This window comes from Camelus ferus, chromosome 4 (assembly GCF_009834535.1).
Source record: "Camelus ferus isolate YT-003-E chromosome 4, BCGSAC_Cfer_1.0, whole genome shotgun sequence".
NCBI classification, from domain to species: Eukaryota; Metazoa; Chordata; class Mammalia; order Artiodactyla; family Camelidae; genus Camelus; species Camelus ferus.
This window is the reverse complement of record NC_045699.1, coordinates 13,299,139-13,310,716: the sequence shown is the minus strand read 5'-3', so window position 1 is coordinate 13,310,716 and position 11,578 is coordinate 13,299,139. Positions and strand designations below refer to the sequence as shown.

General features: G+C 41.8%; 1 protein-coding gene across 2 annotated transcripts in view; it reads left to right on the top strand.

Annotated features, from left to right (window-relative positions):
- Positions 1 to 1,566: 1,566 nt before the first annotated feature.
- The window catches only part of TEK (TEK receptor tyrosine kinase), a 90,609-nt gene continuing 80,597 nt past the window's right edge, over positions 1,567 to 11,578 (top strand). Inside the window, exon 1 of one of the 2 annotated variants that reach the window (XM_006189890.3) lies at positions 1,567 to 2,304. In XM_006189890.3, the coding sequence (XP_006189952.1) occupies positions 2,253 to 2,304 (52 nt within the window). In that variant the 5' untranslated portion in view covers positions 1,567 to 2,252. The remainder of the gene's footprint in view (positions 2,305 to 11,578) is intronic. The other variant, XM_006189891.2, reaches the window with a different exon arrangement.

Here is an 11,578-nt window from a genome sequence, read left to right as displayed (position 1 = left end):
AGATAACGGGGGATGAAGAGCATGACTCATGACTCTGGGTATGGGAGGATCATTGTGGATGACAGGGAAGGAGGAAGCCGGACTGCTTTTCTGGATAACAGAGGCAGACAGCCCAGGAAAGGAAGCAAGGTAGTAACACCTTCAGCCCACAAGAACCAGCAAACAGGAGGCAGCATGAGCAATGACTTCCTTGTGTGCCCATCAAGCTGTACCTGGGGAGGAAGGTGCCCTGGATATTGTTTCCAAGGCTCTTTATTGTTGGTCCTTATGGCCTGGGGCCAGTGGACCTCACAGAATCTCAGACATCACTAAGAGCACTTTTGTGCCCCTCTCAGGCTTTCACAGTGACAGAGATACAAAGCTAGCATCTTCTTTGAACCACCTTGAAGAAAGGACCTAGGAATCAACTTGGGGATGCTGAGAGAGGGACAATTTAGTCATTTAGGCTGTGAGGTGTTACATTTAGAGGGGAAATTAGTCACATCCAGTCTGAATCCTTCACTTTACTGTTGAGGAAACCGAGGCCTAGACATAGGAAGTGAGTGGCCCAAGTCCTCACAGGCAGATCATGGCAGAACTATAAACACAGAATTCTCGACTCCTAGACTGGTTCTTTATGATGCCAAAATTGAAGCCATCTCCTAGGAATAATGAATGGGTTTCCGGCAGAAGCTTTGGGGACTGACATCAGAGAAAGAATGGAAAGACCAAAGGAAATGAATATGTTAACAATTAACAAAAGCCTTCTATGAGTTAGATACAGTGTCAGATGTTTTTACGTATTTTTCAACCTCATTTAATCCTCTCAAAAATCTCCTTGATGGAGATATTATTGCCATTTTACAACTGCTGAAACTGAGGCTTAAAGTGTAAGTAATTTGTCTCATGCCGCTCGTGAATTTGAATCTAGGTCTGTTTGAAAATACACCCTGAGCTTTTCTACGCCGGTGGACTGGAAGCCTCAGTTGATTCTCAAGATCATCACCAAAGTGGTAAAACCTGGGACAGCAATTAGGCAAGACTAGCAGCATCTGCCTTTCCCTGTGGTGAGCAGGAAAAGAAGCAAACAACTCCTTCCTCGGGCATGAAGGCAGCATGATGACTTGAAAGTTGGCTCTGTATTCTAAAGTCATAATTCGTATTTTGGTGAAATTATCATCTGGATAAGTTTCGGGTCTCTGATCTCACTACAGGTATGGTTTCCCCAGAGGCTGTTTTCCTTTTGGCCTAGGTACCCTCTCTACTCTTAGGAATCATTTTTATCTCACTCTAATCACTTATAGTATTTGGGTTTTACACAGGCTAGTTTTAAAATTTTGGATATAATTTGCTTTAAAAAATATCTTGGCCAGTAACCAGGAAATCCCTTTTAGTATGACTAAAACCCTTCTGTGCCAAGTTCTTTAAGAAATCAGACCGTCTTCAGCTAAATTGTTAATAAAAAATTAACTCTATAGCCAGTAGCATGGATCTCTTTGGGCTCTTGGCCAACAAATAAGCCATCTGTGTGAATAAAAACAGGCTAACAGTTTTGGACTCTGGTCTCTGTGGCCACATTGAGCACTGACCTCACTGGTAATTACCCAAATGAATTGTTCTGGAGGTTGTGTTCTCTCATCACGAAAACTCCTTTTCCCAATGCAAACCATGTGGGTTAAAACAAGAAAACAGAAGCCAAAACTCCTCCCCATACCCAAAAGCCCCTTCTGTCAGGATTCTCATTTAAACCTGGGAGAGCTGTGAGAGAGGGCTGAGAACGGCTGGCCATCAGCGCATACCATACAGAGGCGGAGGGCTTGTTTTTCTCAGTTTCCCGCCTAGGAGAGGATACCCCTATTGTTTCTGAAAGTGCTGACCAGGACCCACACTTCCAACAAAAATTCCTCTACCCCTGCCACAGCAGCAAAAGCAGCAGCAGCAGAAGCAACGGTAATAGATAAGTGTTTTGATGAATTGCAAGATGGACAGGGCTCACAGTTCCCCCAGCCCTGCTGATACCAAATGCCTTTAAGATACAGCCTTTCCCATCCTAATCTACAAAGGAAACAGGAAAAAGGAACTTAAAACTCCCTGTGCTCAGACAGAAATTAGACTGTTACAGCCGGCTTCTGTGCTGTTCCTTCTTGCCTCTGACTTGTAAACAAGACCTAGTAGAACATGCGAATGGAAAGTCACAAACCTCTGGGTGTTTGAAAGGCTCCTTGGGACCTCATGCACATCTGCAGAAACTGGATGGAGAGATTTGGGGAAGCATGGACTCTTTAGCTGGCTTAGTTCTCTATGGAGTCAGCCTGCTCCTTTCAGGTAAGGTTTGGCTTTATTATTTTATTTATTTTATTACTTTTTTTTTTTTTTAACAGTTAGTGATTATGGGGTCTCTCACCAGCACTTAGTGCTGGTTAACAAGGGGCATCTGCGGCACAGGCACTGTGTCTCTGACTCTCCATTTAATGTCTATAACGATTGACGTGGAAAGTCCTTGTGGTGTGAGCTGATTTTTCTAGTTTCTCTTCTGGATTATTGCCCCATGTGTTACCACAGACTCGGTGAGGACTGATTAGGTCACGTTAGTTGAAGAGACACGCTAACTGTGGTGCATTATTTTACTGTTCCTCATTCTGGATAGTTTTCTTATTTGGTAAAAAAGCAAAACCTGGCTTTACCTAATTCAAAGAAAATCTTCAGTGATTGAAAAAAAAATCAAATTTATGCTGAGAATTTTGGGGACCCAGTTGAGGCATTGTACAATCGTCATTTTAAATGAGAACAAAAATTCTTCTCTATGAAGATTTTATATTTGCATCCTATTTTAATCAAAGTAGTCAAATGCTCCGATTTTTGTTTTTTTTTTAGAGTTGGGGTCAGGGAGATTAGGGCTATATAGTTTTTGTTTTATTTTTAAAAGTGTTTAGTGTACAGTAATTCATAACGTCTTTATTGGCCCAATAAAATGAAAGTTGAGGCAGTTACTCAGATCACTGGGCACAGAAGAGTATCAATATCGGTTGTGGGTTTAAGCAATGGTTGGCCCGAACGTGTTTAGATTTAGTGTGTCTGGCTCAGACTCTGGATGGCGGCGTGCCTCATAGTTCATTCACCCTATGGGATGCCTGTGAAAGTGGTGTCAAAATACGAAATATAAATCACAACTAGAATGGCCATCGATCTATCCTCTTCAGTCTGAAAGCACTCTAATTATTATAGTGAAAATAGAATTGATACAGGAAATGAATTTGGGGAAATTTACTGAACTTAGCAGTGTGGGAATTTGATCCAAGTATACATAAGCATCTGGTATATTTTATATTTTTATGTGTTTGAAATATTATTAAATATTTTTAAAATTAATCCAGTAAAGTAACAGAATTGCATGTAAAATTTGTTTATAGCTCTTCAGTTTGTTTTCTACAATCAATTACATTGAGGATTTAATAATATTTTCAAGACTAAGAATGTGTAATGCAAATTGCTGAAAGTGAAAGATTATCTGAGATAGTTTCAGTACTTATGTAGAAATTGTTTATGTTAACATAGAAATAATGCTGGTCCTCTGATAATATGCGTCTTTAAATCAAATAATTATCATAATTCAATTTTTGGTTTGTTTTTTTTCTGTGTTACATATTTACCAGTGGCATGAAATCTGGAACTGGTTCTACACCAGGGATTATAGTAATGCAAAGCCCAGGGGTCTACAGTTGCTCTGAAATACTTTTCAGGTTAAATAATACACACACACGCACACAAACTGTTTTAACTCATTTTTTTTTTCTGCAAAGTGACTTATGTTATGGCACTTTGCCATATAGGCTTAAAAACACTGTCATAAAATCAAACCAAAAAATTATGTGGCACAATAGTTACTCTGTGTCTACACCTTAGTTACCTGAAAGTACAGCACTAAGTTCAGCAGGGAGAAGGCTGAGGAGAGGAGTTTCTTGCTCTTGTTGAAAAGGAAGGGTAACACCAGCAAGGCTGGTTTCTGGAGTGGGTCTGTTGTGCTAAATCCTAACTTATATTTCCCATCTCAGCCTCCATGAACATAAATACCAAAGGCTTGATAGTTGCAATAACAAGGATCCAGCACGATTATGTCTACAGGCATAGGATCCCATTCTTCAAATCTGACTGCCCTGGTAGACTACAGTAATGGAGCAAGGGGCTCATGGTTTATGGATTTATCTCCCTAGTCCAGTGGGTTTTACTGACTCCTTTTTTTCTGAACAAATAGAACTGAAAAAGGTCACATTGCTTCAGTGAAGGTGGCTCTGGGTGGCAGATGCTGACCCATGAGAGGGTTGGAGGAGGTATGTAGTTTTTAGGAGGTTTCCCTTAAAATCCTTCTAGATTCTGGTTCATTCCCCTCCCAATTGAGAATCATGGCCAATATCAGCTTACAAGCAAGTTCTAAAAATGATACTAGATTTTCCCTACTCTCCCATTCCTCAGCAAACCAAACTGCTCTCTCTAAAGATTTGTACCTACAGAAAAACAAAATAAAACAAATCGCTCTTTGTGCTTTATCATACTATGTTCTTTGTGATCAACACTGATCCAGTGCAAAGTCTCTAGTAGCATGCCTTCATGCCTCTTTCCTGTCTTATTTGACATTTTAAGTAACAACCTGGATTCAGAGATACTGGTTATCTTGTTTTAAGTAGCAGAGAAAATTGAGTTGTAAAGAAAGTGGTCCAGATGGAACCTACTGAATTAGTGCTGGCCTTGGAAGGCTAGCATCAAGTCTGAGTAATCAAGGGTAGAAGTCTAGAAGCTGGGTTCAGAGACACACCTGGGAATTATTCCCAGAGGGAGGAGTTTTGCTTCCTTCACAGATGCTCCCTCTTAAGCATTGTCTTTATTGGGAGGTCTCAGCTTTTCCTTTTCAGCTCTACCCTGGAAGAGCTTCCTGTAAGAGTCTAGTTCTTCTAAGACATCCCTCCAAGAGGGAAGGAATCTTTCAAGTTGGTCTCAGAAGACCATGTTGTATCCTCTGGGGGTTTCAGATGGGTGGGCTTCAAAGTTTTCTGACATCAGTTTATCTCCTATGGCTTTATTCCTAGAAAGATATGTGTGTGATTGTGTCACCAGCTTATTCCTTGTAGATGGCTTTTTGTTTGGAGCACAGAATCAGGATTCAGATAGATTTATCTATGCTAGAAGAGTGGACCAAACCCAAGAGATACCACTTCAAAATAGATAAATGTCAAGTTCTGTGTTTGGGTTTAATAAATAAATTATGTATGTTCCAGGTGAGAGAGACCTGGTTTATTGAAAGTTCTAGTGAATGACATCCAAGTTTTGGTAATACACAAAATTCATAGGAGCCAACACATGCTTTCCTTGCTAAAAAGGTAATACATAAGTTGTAATAGTTTGCATTAGTAAAAATAGAAGGTCCAAATTAGAGATGGTAATCAATCTACTACTACTCAGAGTATACCCATTAAACACTGAAAATACTAAGAAATTTGACAGCAAACATAGTAGACAAACAGGAATGTAAGTGCTTTAGAAACCTTGTCATACGGTAACTTGGAGTCAGGAGAGAAGAGATAAAGGAGCAGCATTTTTATGGGTTTCCACATAGAAGAAACCATAGATTGACATTGTATTTTGCCAAGTCTAGGATCCAGGCATGGAGGGAGTTGCGCAAAAGAGTTTGGCTTTACTGATGGAAGCCTTCTAAACCCTGGATCACCATGCCCATAAGGAGTGAGCTCCCACACTAGGGAGGGTTGAGGTGTAGGTTGCATGATCAGCAATCTTTAGGAATGTGAAAAGAGGATCCTTTTCATTATCTATGACTCCTTACTGATCACTTAGGTAGATAGGGTTCTGAAAAAGCATCAAGATCTTTGCCCAGTGAAATCAAACTGGATGTGTTTCCTGAATGTGGACCTAGATATGGTTGCTTTACACAGAATTGTAATTCGGCCAACATGCTTTATGAGAAGAAGAAGCACATGTCCTTGTGCTATGATGATTCTCTTTTGAAGCCACTGCTCTGTGAGGCTGATGTGAAGCTCATCAAGGCTGCAGGAGAAGGAGTTAAGACTATGGATTGTGAAGTCACCTAAGGTTAACCTCAAATTGGATGACCATGGGCAAGTTGATTCCTCTAGAGCATAGTTTTCTCACTTTTTATATTTGAAAGTACCTTTTTCCCAGAGTTGCTATAAGCATCAAGTATGATAATGCAAGTAAAGTACTTTGCCAGTAAGAACTCTCTTAGTAAATGAAGCTGGTGGAATCAAAAGAGAAGTGTTGCTATGAGGACCCCTGTGCTAGTTCAAGACCAATCTAATCTTTTCCAGGTGTAGGGGAGTCACTACTCATAGAGGCAATCTCTTTCTAAAAGACCTCAACACAATCCAGTTCCCCAGATTTTGTGCTGGTCACTCCCAACTTGACCAGCCGAAACACTTGGCCTGCTGTCTGGTGCTGTCCCTCACCCACCCCTGCTCATGGCTCTTCTACTTCATCCAGCCCATCGCCACAATCTATGCCTGCTTTCCACTTGGCTCTTGTTCAAGCTGTTCCATCCATTTAGAAATGACATTCTCCATGGTCACTCTGGAAGCAGAATTCAACTCAGTTTACCTCGGCCCCCTCTTCCTCATGATGTTCTTTCCCTTAATTTTGAATTCCCTTCCCACACAGGCTGTGTCTTTGAGCTTTGGGCACATAGATTTAGCCCAGTTAACCTCTAAAAATCTTTGACGACAGTTATTATTTCCTTTTTATTCTCCATAGTGTGTGTATTTAATGTTCAGTAATCTTTATTAAATGGTGTTTAATATGCCATAGTAAGAAACTTTTGGTATGTCACAGCAGACCTGAAAGAAAGAGGGAGAAGGATTGTTGTAGAAAGGGTTTTTAAACATTGAAATAATAATACAGTAAACAACAACAACAACAACAGAAATAATCAATTTCATATACATTGCAAGTGGTATTCATTCATATCTTAAGTTGGCTTATGTTAAATATTTGCTGTAAATAAGATCAAAAGGAAAAATCCCTTTCTTGCCTTAGGTGTGAAACAAAAAGATATACTTATGAAAGTGGGTTTAACCAGATCTTTATAATTACCTTATATAAGGTATTGTACAGTTATTGAACATTACTTTAAAGATATGCATAGTTTTTATTCAGTAGACATTTATTGAGTTATTGCTTGCCTATAATTCCTTCATTCATTTGTTTATTCAACTATCATTTCAGTCAGTGAAGACATATTAAAGACTTACTTTGCACCAAGTACTGTACTAGATACCAGGAATTCAAAAAAGGATGAATTATTTTTCTCGCTTTGCTAAACTCACATTTTAGTAGGAAAGATGAATATAGGCAGATTAAATTATATAATAGGGATATCTACAAAATCTAGCTTTTTAAGAACTATAAAAATTTTTATTGGCTCCAGTAATACAAAATGCAACTTTAAAATCCAGATTAAACGTAAATGTTTAGATGTCTAAAAACAAATAATGTCAACTTTATTACTTGCTAAATTTAGTATACATTGTAACATTTGAAAATAATCTGTAGGTTAGATTTTCCTCACTTTGCAAAACCTAAGTAGTAATAAATATTGCCAAAAAGTATGGCTAATGTAGTTATGAGTTACCCATGGCCGAATGATTTTAAAATGAAGAAAATGAAAAGGAAAGAAAGAACTTCCCATCTGAGGGAGTAGAGGGTGTGAAACAGCAGGGCAAGCTTGAGGAAGCTGAGTAAGGCTGGAACGTAGGGAGGAGGTGGTGAATTAGGGTTGGGTTCAGGTCAGGAAGGGCCTTATAGCCATTTTAAGTCATTTGTACCTCTTTCTGTACATGTGGAAATTTAGTAGGGTGTTTGTTCTGTCATATCTGATTCATGTCTTGGAAAATTCACTCTGTTAATAGTGTGGAGCCGGGATTGACGTGGCAGAGACTGTAGGCCTGGACCAGTCTGCCTTCCTAACAGTCCAGGCAGGAAGGCTTGGGTGAAGAGGGGGATGGAGAGTGTTTAGAAGGTGAAACTGTCGGTCTTGGTCTTTGGTCATGTATTGGAGGTTGTGATAAAGGCAAGTGATAAGCATTGCTCCAGGCTTCTGCTTTGGGAAATGGTGGTGTCATTCACTGTGCTGGGAAACATGGCAGAAGGAACTGATTGGTGATGGGCTGGGATGAAGTAGATAATTATTTAGTACATGATAATTTTGAGTTTCCATGTAAAAGGGATATTTAGCAAAATTTGGCTCCCTGAGTTTGAAGCTCAGAAGAGGAGGATTGGGCAAGGGATTGAGACATAGAAATCTTTGTTTATGGTAAGTAAAGCCACGGACGTGGATATGTACCAAGATTGAAGTGATGGGAAGAGAAAGAGGAGATAGCCAGGATTCTGGAAAGAAATAGTCAGGGGTTGGTAGGAGAAGAAACCCAGTCACATTCCTTTCCGGGGATTTCAGAGAATTGTTGTGATGGCTAAGGAAGGAGAGAGGTTCAAGAAGGGGGCGGTGAAATGCGGGCAGCAGAGTGACAGCCTGTGGGCCTGGCCTGCGGGCACCAGACTGCAGGTGTGTTGTTTCACAGAGAGCCAGCTGTACTGATAGCATTACTGAACCAGAACTGGAAGGGATGTTAGAAGATCAGCTGGCATCACTCCCAGCCTTCAGGAAAGGGAATGTCTAATGTTGCCTCCCTTATTTCTGGAATTTTAAACTGATAACCCAATTCCCACCACTCTAGCCAGACTATTCCTTAACTCGCATCACACATGCAGAATGTTTTTTGGATCCAGCGGTGCCTGCTCTCCTCTGCATCCCTCACCCACTGCCTCCTTTTGTCCCTTCGGGAATCTGACCATCCTTCTCCCTGTGTTCCTTCCCAGAGGCTGCGGGGGCAGGTGTGGAGACATGGATCTGCCGGATGGGCAGAGTCCTGACTCTTTTCAGCACAGCTGTTGATGAGAGACAGTGCCTTCCCACTGCCTTGCACTGCGTGTCTAACGTGGTACACACGTAACAAAGAGAGGGAGAAAACCTAAAGGTGAGCCGAAGGAGCCCACCAGACAACTGGCTGGAGGCATCGTGGGTGGCTGCTGTTGGCTCTCTACTTGTCACAGCCCCTTGCCCGGGACTTGACCAGTGAGGTGTGTGTGGCGGTCCCACCCATCTCAGCAGATCTGTCAGCTTTCCCGCTTTTGTTAGTGGGTGATATCATGCTTCCTGGGGGGAGCGCTGGAAGACAATGCTCGGCCACTTTCCTCCAGATACAATAGGCGGAGTCAGGAAGGCAGTATTGACATTGCTGGGGCCGGGGAGGCACTCACTGCTCTGCGGCCGTCAGATGGTGAACCAACTTAACCTTGGCACACAGGGGCTGGGTTGTGCAAGGCGTCTGGCTCCGGAGCCAAAGGGGACTCCACCCTGGGGACAGGAGTGCTTTAGACATCTGGGAGACTGGGATGGGCTTTGAATTCCGATCCCTGTGTCAAAAACAACCACAAAGTTCTATTCGTATCAGGAATAACAAAAATGACCACCACAGACTGAATGCCTCAATGGGCCAAGTGTTTAATATGATTCTTAATATCTCATAAGAATCCTGCACAATTGGTATTATTATTTTTTAGTAGATGGTGCAGCTGAAGCTCACAAAGTTTAAGTGACTTGACTAAGGTTAAGGTGTAGTGGAAATTCATTATTTTGGACTGCCTAACATTCCTATTTTTCGACAGCTGACTTGCTTTCCCTCCATTGATGGGACTGCCAATCATTGATCAGAGTGTACTGTCCATCTGACAATAGCAGCTGGTTCAGATGGAGGGTGCATGACCCAGCAGGGCTAGGTAGACTCTTCTCTGGGAATTTACGAGCAAGATGTTCTCTTTCCTCAGTAGGGACACTACACCTGGAGCCACCAGCTTCCCTGGACACTTGATGGAAGCTAGTCTTTGGCAGGAGAGAATGAGGACAGTAACAGAGAGAACAGAGCCCAGACAGGTACTCAGAAATTATTTGAGCCCTGGGTCCAGTGGTTTTAGATCAGAGACCCAGCCCTGCCCTTTCCAGTTATGGAAGCCAGTTGCCTTTATTTGCTTGTGTTATTGAGTTGTTCTCTGTCTCTTGAAGATGAATAGTCCTGAGTGACCACACATGATCTCAGTAGGAATGATGGATACAAGAATTAAACTGGGAATGAGTGGAACCCAAATCCTGTGCTCTTTTAAACACTTTCCTGTTCTGCCTCCAGCTAGTGTTTCATGGTTACTTCAGACTGGTTCCCAGAAAATGAGGCTGATCACAGTACTTATTCATGTAGTTTGGGGAGAAGATTTTAAAAGATACCACTAAAAAATACTTTGTATCATATGGGTACACATTGAGCACTCAATAAAAATCCAATATTCTTGGTTGCTTACTTATAAACAAAACTGGAGGCACTTAAATCACTTTCTACCAGTCTTTTCAAAGCACATCTCCACCTATGAGGGCAGGAACTCATACTCTGTGTCAGCTGCAGCTCCCTGACTTCCCTTGCTGCAACTTAACATTGGTACCCTAAGCCTGTCTTTGTCTTAGGGACAAGGAGAGAAAAATTTAGAGCTGTATTTTCTTGGGATTTTGCTAAAAATCTGGAATATCAGGTGGGGGATTTCCTTCCCATGGCCCTACGAGCTGGCAAGATGGTACTCCCTAGTTTTCTCCTGCCAGCACCCAGTTGCCTCTTTTCTCAGGTCTTGACCAAATAGAGGCTCTAGGATGCTTTGCCCTAAATTGTTCCCACCTCATTTATCCCAAACCTATTAACTCCTAGTTCTTGAAAATTTACGGTGGAATTGTCAGTTCTAAGTGCAGTGTGCCTCACTTTAGACCAAGCTCATTACTAGATTTTTGGACCCCCTCCTGGAGGAGTGCACGTGTGTGGGTATGTGTGTGACAATAGCCCTGCCCCTATTTCGCCACCGCCTTTCCTTTCATTCCTCCTCCTCTTAGTCTCAGTTCCTGTTTGTGTCTAACACCTCTTGAATCTGGAAAGCACTTTCTAATTTTGGGGGGTTGATTTAAATACCCGCCTGTTTTACTTTTTATTGCTACCCCTTCAGGATCAAAGAGCAGGGGGTTGGTGGTAGATGGTTGCTGGTCAGCAGCATTTCAGGAGCCAGTCTTTGTCTACCTCACCAGGCTCCTATGATTCTCAGTCCCTCAGGCTCTGTTGCAGGTGTATAACAGTCATTCTAGGATCTTTGTGGTTTCCAAACCTACACTTTCAGGCCTTTGAGTATGCAGAGCCTCTGCCCTGAATGCCCTCTTCAGTTTCTCTTCTTCACCTGTCTGACTTATTCATGCTTTGAGGTTTATTTCAGGTGTCATTTCTTCTAAGAAGTCTTCCCAAAACTTCTTGCATGGATTAGGGCCCTTCCTTAGCCTGGATCCAAAAATGTGGCCTGAAGCAAAGGCATACGTGCAGGTAGATTATGTGGGAAGTGATCCCGGGAGCAAGAGTGAGGGGAATGGAAGCATACCAGCATGTGTTATCACACTGGCCATTGCTACAAATGCCTAGTGCTCCAGATCTTCTGAGGAGCCTTC